The sequence below is a fragment of the Micropterus salmoides genome, unplaced genomic scaffold (assembly GCF_014851395.1).
Source record: "Micropterus salmoides isolate LMB-PRFRI ecotype aquatic unplaced genomic scaffold, ASM1485139v1 Ms_hic_scaffold_2874, whole genome shotgun sequence".
Lineage (NCBI taxonomy): Eukaryota > Metazoa > Chordata > Actinopteri > Centrarchiformes > Centrarchidae > Micropterus > Micropterus salmoides.
The window spans coordinates 2,020-12,326 of NW_024042122.1; the positions used below are offsets into that span (position 1 = coordinate 2,020).

The following is a 10,307-nucleotide window of genomic DNA, read 5'->3' on the forward strand; positions in this document are numbered from 1 at the left end:
TATAGCATGCTGCCAAATAACATGGCATAAGCTCTGTTAGAAGTCATGGTATGAATAATATAACACAAAACAGGCAGCAAATACCTGCTGTGAAATCATTTTCACAAAGGATTACTTTAGATTGGAGCAAAATTGTTTTGTTTAAATGCTTTTGGGGGTGGGGGTTCTGATAGTCTAGGGATCTAAGATGTTAATCATGTATTCACAGTGATGTTGAGTCTTACCAATTTTCTTTCTATTTTCAAATAAAGGTTCCCTAAAATACATATCAGCTTAAATTTAAAGTATTTGTTGGTAATAAACTGTTGGATCACCAAACTTATTTCAATTCATTCTGTGGGGGACATGAATGTCAAAATTTCATGGCAATCCATCAAATAGTTGTTGAAATGTTTCACTCATAACGACAAAAATCATCCTCATAGTGTTGAAAGATGACAAGTCAAAAGATCAAAGTCACAAGAATTCATGGAACATGAATGTCTGTGTAAGTTTTCATCTTGTAGTTGTTTCATTATTTCACTCTTGGCAAATGTAGCAGATTGACTGACATTGCCTTGCAGAGCCATACTGCTAGCGTGGCTCAAAACTACTGGGACAAACTATTGAAATTAATTGAAATATATCAAAAGATATTGATATAACTTTCTGACTGTGGTCTTTATCTGCTGAAAAAGTATTATTTTGGCTCTGTATTCCAGCTCAGTGCATTTAAAATGAAACAATGCCTGTGAGGTTAAAGTGCTGACTTTCAGAGGAGAGAAGTGCTTCGTAAATGAACAGCTTCTATGTCTGATTCAGTTAAGAGTGCACTTGCCTCGGGTCACTGAACACTGTAAATCTTTAGTAACACTACCACCATGAAATTACTTCATTTTGAACCAGAAGAGTGCTCTCAGTAGAGTGCAGATCTCCACCAGGTGTGTGTGGGGGCATATGGGTGGGGAACAGGGAGTGTAGGGCAGACTGTGAGGTATATGTACCCACTAGATCCCTCAAGTCCTCTCTTGGTTCATCCTAGGTTCTGGACTAGGACCCACAGGGAGGCCATTTTTATTCACTATGGCTGTAGCCTGTGGAAATGCCTGCCGGAGCTCCTGAGGGGAGCAGAGAGTGTGGATATCTTAAAAAAAAAAAAAACTTAAAAAAGGAAATGAATCAAAACTTAAAAACACCTTTTTAGTTTGGCTTTTATCTAGTGTGGGTATTCTTGTTTCACACTTTTATTATTATTTTATACTTATTTTATTCATTCAAAAGTTATGCTATTTTTAACTCTTTTTATGTTCAGCACTTTGAGTTGCATTTGATGTATAACTTGTGCTATATAAATAAAGTTTGATTACAGTTTTTCTTGATTGCGTAAACATATTTCTTGAAATTATGCCTCTTTTTATCAAATCTCTAAACACAAATCCACAACACGTTGCCCTCAGACATAAGACACAATCCCTCAAAAACACACACACTACAACACAGTTTTACACACAGGTGAGATAAATTCAAACCGATGCTACAAAAACTGGTTATTAGTAATGTTGCTTGTGGTTCTCCCCCTCTGAAACCTTTTCACACGATGAACACAACATGCCTCCTTCCTCTTCCTCCTCCCTCGGTCCTACACCTCTCCCTTCACATTTCTCTGGATCCATAGTTCCAAAACTGAATGAACTGACTTGGCCCTTTTATATATCTATTGAAGCTTCTGATTGGTGTGTTATCAATTATGACTCTTTGTGTTTCCACCTGGGTAGCTGTGTGCTAATTGAGCTCAACCTGTTATGATTATTAACCTGTTATGAGTGTTGAGTGTTGATGAGTGTATGACTGTTATGAGTGAACAATATCGAATGTCAGTGCTTTCTCAGTGACCTCATGGTGTAGGCAAAGAGAAAGTAAGGGATTTGTGTGTAGAGTTTAGGAAAATGGTTGTGCTTTTTGAAAAATGGAGTTGGTCTTGAAATTTTAGTACAACACCCTGGTTATAGTGTTTAAGCAATTGAGAAAAACTGTAATATACTGTATGTGTGCATGTAAGAGGATTTTATTTCATTCTTTTTAGGCGAAAAATAACTATGCACCATTTTTTCCTGTTTTTACCGTATTTTTCAGTATTTTCTTTTGTCACAATATGTGCTTAGTCATTTGTTTTGGCACGATGTTCATTATTTCAATCACTAGGAACCAGCAGTCAAACAATGTGAATATTGCAAAAAATTGTAATTTAAGATGCTAAATTAAACAAAGCAGCAAACTCTAAATTTGGAAACATCTTGTATTAATAATAATAATTACAAACCTCTATAATCTCTCTGTGGCCTCTTGTAAATTCCCAAAGCAGTAATCCAGGACTTTCCTCCCTCCAGCATATACCTGCCTGACTGCAGCTGTCACAATTAACTATTTAATGCCAGGAATTTGAACATTGTCTGTTTTTGTTCCAGAGAAACCTACTGAGGCAATATCTGCCTTATATTTTGTAATAACAGATTAAACAGCACAGTCTGTTGCAATATCAATATTCAACAAGAGATCAAAAACCTTGTGTACTTTTAGTAAACTATGATGCAAAACTATGCAGACAGTACAAGTTGTTATTGCCTTGCTGGAAAGTAACATTTTGCAACCATTTATTTCAGATTACAGGAATCAACATTTTTTGTGCCAAACAGAAATTTCCAGGCCAGAGGCTCTGTCTTTCTGCAGATATAAATACTTCCTGGCTCCAAAATGCACAGTGCACTTATAAGAGATTATAACCATCGCTGGAGAAGATGATTATTATCAACAAAATGGGGTAAGTTAAAATATTCATTTTTAAATCTCTCTTCCTCAGTGCCAAATGTTATATACGTAGTGGAGCCTTATCATTATTTACAACAACATGGTAATAATACATTTAAGAATAATAATTTAAGTCTTTTAAAAAGCTTTGCAACTCAATTTTTCCATTAATTATCGAGAAATGTTTGGTGAGCTCATGTAAATCAAATGCTTATTATCTAACTCAATAATTAAATAACTGATTTGTTTACAATTTGTCATTCCTAATCCTAAAATGGGCCCAGTTTTATTGTCTTCGTTGTTCCAAAATAAAAGAAAAATTTAACGTTTGTTCATCATCATGTGCCTCTGTTGTTGTTTAAAGGTTTTCTTTGACTGTGCTCCTCTTGGCTGCATGGGCCTGTCTGGCAGATGTGACTCACAGCGAAGAAGGGATGAAACGCTCTGTGTCGGGTAACACACACAGACACATGCTACAAAACACAAGCATGTCTTTGCTGATAAAAACGGGGCCTTAATTCAAAACCAATTTCTACTTTTACATCAATATTCCATATTATTGCTACAAATATACAAAGATTTGTTGTTGGTAGGGTACTGCGTTTGATCAGCAAGCAAGAAAGCAAGATTAGTACAAGTCTACAGCCATGCAAATAGCTGTTGCTTTGAGTTAAATGCTAACGTGCTGATGTTTAGCAGATATAATGTTTCCCATTTTCACCTTCTCATTTTTGTTAGCAAGCTAACATTTGCTAAGTAGCACTGATCACAAAGTACAGCTGAGGCTGATGATAATGTCATTCATTTTACTGGTATTTTGTTGTATTAACTCTATTTATTAAGCATCCTTTTCAAAAAAATAAAGTTACTAAATACAGTACAGGAAAGCCAGGAATAAAGTCCATCCATCCATCATCAACCGCTTATCCTGCGTACAGGGTCGGGGGGGCTGGAGCCAATCCTAGCTTACATCGGGCGAAAGGCGGGGTACTCCCTGGACAGGTCGCCAGGCCATCGCAGGGCCACACATAGACAAACAACCACTCACATCCACACCTCTGAACAATTTTAGAGACGCCAGGAATAAAGTAATAAAGTAAATAAAATCCAAAAAGTAAAAGATAAAATAATTTAGAAAAAAACTACAACACATTCCATCAGTTAAGAGATAAGAGATTTAAAAGAGGATACTGAGTTTGCTGAAATGAATGGGTTAGTATGGCATTTATAAAAACACATCCTATAGACTCTAACAGAACAAACCTGGGAACACACAGTCAGAATATAACCCCACATTTTTCCATGATGACTTATTCAGAGATCCAAATTGCCGCCTTTTACTTCAGAACACATTCAAGTGGATCCAAGCAACCACAGGCCCCAGTTCAGCAAAGCTACTGTTTTAGACTAATATCTCCTCGACAGCTGCTGTTCAGATAGATAACTCCTGCATGAAATGACACGGCTTCCCTGTGGGTTCTTAGGGCTGGGCTATTACTGCTCATTTCAGATATTCCTCTTCATTTTGCTGTAAAGCTACAGTATCAGCTCTAAAAAAAAAAAAATGATAAACTAAGTGATTAGAATCCAGTGACAGATGTGGCGAGAGAAGGGAGTTTGTTTTTTAGTAAATAAAGTAATTAGAGAAAGAAAACGTTGAATGTAACAGAACTACTGAATCCATTTTTTATTCATGCAGTCTCTGTAATGCAGAAAACCCGTTGTAATGCAGGAGGTGATGGGGCAGTGGGTAAAACACCTGCCTTTGGTGTGAGAGACCTGGGTTCAAATCCACTGCAAGACACTTAGTTGCTCCAGAGGTGTGTGACCTCTGACATATACCAATTGTAAGTCACTTTGGATAAAAGCATCAGCTAAATGTAATTAGTCATTCATTTATTGTGCTTGTAAGCAGTTGTTTAATGTGCTGAAAACCCTGAACAAGACACTTCTTTCCCTCTAAATAATCTCTGTCACGATGTAGAATTACAAGATTAAGTTAGTTTGGAGCCACCCGTGTACTAAGCATGTTGCCTTCACTTTGAAGAGAGGATAACTTAAACTTCAATCACAAAAGACACACTAAATAAAGCACAGAGAGTGGGTTCCCTTCTTTGCTTTGCGATGAATAAATTATAGGCCACTGTTGGAGGAAGACCTCAAAGCATGAAAGACGTTCACATTCAGACGACAAAGCTCAGTTTAAGAGAAGATCTCTGGAAGTGATAACAATACGCTTAAATGACTACAGTGCATATGCTACAGTGTGATAACCCCAGGGTCGAGGAGATCATATTTAATTAAATGTGTTTAAGTTCTACTAGAGGGAAAACTGGGAAGAACAAAAATGTTGTCAACAATGTTTTACACAGAAAGATAAACTACTTAAACGGGTGAAACGTTCTTAATATCTGGGCTCTACAGACATCTTGGAAAGGAATTAGTTAGCAGTGTCTTTATTTATTCAGGCGATGTCGTTAAGATCAAGAGAAATTTAAGAACATATTACATAGCTTATATACCAGAGGAAAGCAAGACAAGTCAATATAGACACACTAATTTGAACAATAACAAATAGGATTTTTTTGTAAATCCAGCAAATAAACCTTCAACATTAATAGGAACATCAGAGGTTTGCTCTTTTGTGAAATGCATGCATGTGCTCTTTTTGGAGTTTAGAACAAGCTTTAAATTAATAATAGATGTCATGAAAGAGCAGACTGTAACTTGGGGAACGTCTGTTTTGCTGTGGAGTCCGTGACATCAGCATGAAAACAGGGATGGAATGTACTAGACTGTTTTACTCAAATAAAAGTAAAATTTCTTGCTATGGACAACACAGCGGGTGCAACAATGCTACATAAGTTAAACAGCCTGCCACTTTAACTGCAGAATTAAATATCACCAAGGTAGACAACACAGAGATATATAGACACTATGAACTCGACAGCAGCTGTAGCCCACAAACATTAAAATAAGACTCTGCACAGTTTTTACACACCACATAGTGCACACACATTGCACATGTTCCTAGGCAACGCAGGGATTGTTGATGTTCTCCTCTGGTAGGTTACATCCATCAGTGAGTTTGTTGTTGTACTCACCTGTCTGAATGTCATTCTGCAAGTGTTTTGCACCGCAAAGTCCTCCACAGTCGGTTCTAGGTTCAACTTCTCTGCTGATTCAGTTCATTCACACTATGCATAATGCAACGAGTCCACTCAACCTCTCTGTCCCACTGAGCATTGAGTTTTCAAACATTTTGAGCTGAATCAGCCTGCTTTCACAATTGTGACAGGGGTTATTGTCAAAAACAGCAGAAAGACCTCACACACCTACTGAAGATAGCGTCTTTGCCGGACCCAGAATGCAGCTGTAGGTCACGCAGCACTGTAGGTGTTTGATTTGGGTCACTTTGCATGCTCACCTGTCCTGAGTACGACCGCGACCCTTCCACCTCCCTCACGGTTTTTTTAACGGTTTATCATGACTTTTCATATGATTTTGTTTTTACTCTGGATGCAACTTGAAATGTAAAAGTAAAATTGACAATGAATTGAACTGAACTGAAAATAAGCACAAGCAAAATTACTTAAAAGTACTAAAAAATATATATATAAATACAAGAGAAAGAGAACTCTGTGACACAAACAAGACTAAATGTAATTTGTTACTTCCACCCCTAAAAATAAAAATTAATCATATGTAGAGTAAAGAGTAGGAGCCTTAAAATTGGTCCTTGTGGCACACACAGAAAGATATGATGTGAACCAGCTGTAAGCAGATTAATCAAAGCTCACAGAAAGCATATTATTTAACAAAATGTGATCATAGGCATCAAAAACATTGTGACGTTGACCTAACCTTTCGAAATTTACAGTGTAGGTCACAAGAGAACAAAGTGTAATGTAAAAAACTTCAAATACAAATAACTTATGTTTATGTCTCAGCTTCCAGGTCAGAATTACTCCGTCCCAGGCGAATGGTTGGGGGGACTTTGGCTCCTCATGTCCCCTGGCAGGCCATGGTCTACATTGCTGACAGTGTGCTGGACGGAGGCTTTGCAGGTGGTGCTCTCATCTCTGATCGCTGGGTTTTGACAGCTGGAAGGAACCTTTTTGTCAAAAAAAGTCGACAGGATATTCAGGGAAAAGATCCCGTCATTCCTAAAGTATACCTGGGAATTTCAAAACGGGTGGAAGCTGATGCCTCCAAAGAGGTCGCTGTAGAGAAGGTGAGAAAGATAAACGTTTGACTGAGGTTAAATAGGCCCCAGTCAAGTGCATGTTATTCGTCCTTTTAGTGTGGATTTATTTTAAGTTCTAGCCAAAGATTTGATTTCCATAATAACCATAATGCAGTGCTGAATTACAGAAAATAGTAATATGTAGATTTTGTTCTATTTTTTATTATATACAGTATAGACAATATATCTCCAAAATGTCAGTTATTAAAGAACTATGTTACCTTCCCCTCCTGCAGGTTGTTCTCCATCCAGGCTTCCAGAACCAATCTGACTGGGACAACGACCTGGCTCTGATCCAGCTGAAGGAGCCTGTGGTTATGAGTGATAAAGTGACCCCAATCCCTCTGCCAGAGAGAGGCCAAGACCTGGCAGACACCTTGAGAGGGTCAGGGGTCATCACCGGCTGGGGCTGGGGGGCCCTCCTCACCCCAGCTGCATCACTCAAACACCTTGTACTCCCCCTGGCCAATCACTCTGACTGTAAGGCCGAATATGAACATATTGAGCTCACACCAGCTGTAGACGACAATATGTTCTGCACTGGACCCAGCAAGTTTGAGGAAAATGTTTGCTTTGGTGATGCAGGAGGCGCTCTGGTTGTGACAGATGCTGAAACCGGGGACATTTACGCTGCAGGGATCCTTTCCTATGACAAGTCCTGCAACAGGTACAAGTATGGAGTCTATATGAAGATTTCCTCATATTTGCCCTGGATCCACAGTGTCGTCAGAGGGGATACAGAGAAATCGTCTGCTCTGCGCTCTGATGCAATGTCTAAGATGTACGCATGGCAGCTATAGAGCCACAGGCTCTGTAGAGAAATCATTGTAATGTGTTGAGTCATTGAATTTTATTAAATGCTTGTCATGTGACCACTGCTGTGTTCTGTCACTTAATTGTTGTGATTTGAAAGGGGAAAATTCATTTGCAATAATACACACAAATTTCCATTCACAGAAAAACATTATTATGACTTGTAAGCAAATGGTCAGTAACGTCATATGTTTACGTTATAGAGGTCGTACCAATTATGACTCTTGTCTGTCAAGACTGAAGGACAATGTAGCATGATATTGTTATAGCTCCTTTTTCCATTCTTTCCACAACAATGTCTGTCACTTTTCATGTGTACAAACGAGTGCGACGCCATGAATACCTTCCAGGAAAGCACTGTTATCCCCATACCTAAACGATTACTGCATCTCACCACTCTCTTCACGATGGCTGGTGTGTAGCTGTTTGAAATAAGCTACTGAACAAAATTATAAACGCAACACTTTTTCCCCCGTTCATCATGAGCTGAACTCAATGATCTAAGACTTCCTCTGTGTACACAAAAGGCCTATTTCGCTCAAATATTGTTCACAAATCTGTCAAAATCTGTGTTAGTGAGCACTTCTCCTTTGCTGAGATAGTCCATCCACTTCACAGGTGTGGCATATCAAGATGCTGATCAGACAGCATGGGTATTGCACAGGTGTGCCTTAAGCTGGCCACAATAAAAGGCCACTCGCCCTTTGAGTTCAGCTCATGACTGCTCATGAGTGTTGCGTTTATAATTTTGTTCAGTATATAAACTAGTTCTTTCTGGTATCTGTGGTTGTCTCAGGACTGTAATAAGCACGGCCAATCATTTCATTGGGACAGAATTAAATGATTGGCTGAGCTACCTGCCTGTATACCTACCTGTGCGCATGCAACTGTCTGCCCATGCTCTCACTGTGCATGAAAATGTGTTTTGTGGGAGTGGCTTTGGAAGGAGGCCTGAGCAGAGGGGGTGGGATTTTTTTCAATTGGAAACTTTAAAAATCTAGTCACTTGATAGTATCTCCAACTTGCCAACACCAGTTTGAAGTTTGAAAAGAGACTTGGCAGCTTTAAAGGTTGAGATGACATTTCATCATGTGCAGTCATCAGCGTGAAAGCAACAGTTGACAATGGAATAAAAGTGAATGACACAATTCAGAATTTGTGGTTTTTCAACTGTTGCCTGCAGATGTTTTTCTTCCCACCACCCAGAGCAGCGGGACTTCAAAGATATTTTCGTCTGGCAGATGTGTCTACTCCGCCACAAATCATGAACTGTCTCAACAACAAATGCTTTTCTCCACCCCAGAAAAGTAGGATGGTGACAGCTGCCTGTCCAGCAAATGAGGGAAGGGAGGACGGAAAAATCAAAGCGCAAGGTGGAGGCGACTGGTTTTATTCCTCCTTTTTCAGTGTAATGTGAGAAATACGTATGAGCTTAGGATGAGAAGAAGGTAATGAAGAGGCTGATATTCTTCATTACTGTCATCTCAAATATGTAAGTGAGTTATGTAATCAGTTAATTATAGCTATGAATATCCAACTGACAACTTCCACAAAGAAGACCACTGCTGATTTGAACCAATAAACCTGCTGCATTGCTGTTGATTCCCTGCAGGACATAAGATTACTGTCTCTTTCTTCCTTCACTCCTCTGACCAACTGCTGCTGAGCTGAATAATGACCCTCACAGTGCATACAGGAGTGGGTCTTGGTTTACAGTCAGTGATATCATACCGGCAGCTGAAAGAGATTTTTATCTGAAGTGTACACAGAATCATTTTGACATTTCTGGCATTTAGTAGGTTAAACAAAAATAGAGCTGTTAGAGGGAGTAAGAAGTACTTTTTAGCAGGTCTGCAGCAGGGTGCAAGAAGTTCTCCTTCTAAAATATTAATATCCCTGTCAAGGGCCATTACTCTCTACCAGTCTCAGAGTGTACTCTCTTTGGCTCCATCACTCCTGCATGCTCCTGCAAAACACGAACATTCTCTTACTGCACTTTAAACCATAATTAGCATGGATGTTGTGGTGTTAGAATGTTGTATGTTCACATAGACACATTTTTATATATGTTGGGTGAGGGTTGGGGTTAGGGTTAGGGCTAAAAAAAAGGAAAATCAGGTTATCTTTGTGGTTAACATGTCACATGTCCCAACTCCAACGACCGTCACAAAATGTACATGTAACTTATAGAGCCGGAACTAATAATTATGAGAGTATAGGCCTTAGTGATTTGTGTTTCATTGCATTAAATTAATAACATGTCGAGTGAACATATCACTCAATCATAATAAATCATTTCTAATGACTTTGTTGTGTCTAATTGAAAGGTGAGGATAGAGCTGGCAGATGATCTCCACTAAACAGTGTTTTACTGTATCTACTGATGAAAATACTGTATATGTCAGCAACTTGTGCATCTGGCATTTTGTTTAGAATATTCTTTATCTTAATGATGTAGTAGAAG

General features: G+C 38.7%; 1 protein-coding gene across 1 annotated transcript; it reads left to right on the plus strand.

Moving 5' to 3' along the window:
* The first annotated feature begins 2,657 nt into the window (after positions 1 to 2,657).
* Positions 2,658 to 7,905, plus strand: LOC119882064 (haptoglobin-like). Its single transcript, XM_038692078.1, has 4 exons — positions 2,658 to 2,797; positions 3,149 to 3,237; positions 6,735 to 7,018; positions 7,267 to 7,905. Exons 1-4 carry the CDS (start codon positions 2,775 to 2,777, stop codon positions 7,828 to 7,830), a joined length of 960 nt encoding a protein of 319 aa, XP_038548006.1. The 5' UTR covers positions 2,658 to 2,774; the 3' UTR covers positions 7,831 to 7,905.
* Positions 7,906 to 10,307: the final 2,402 nt, after the last annotated feature.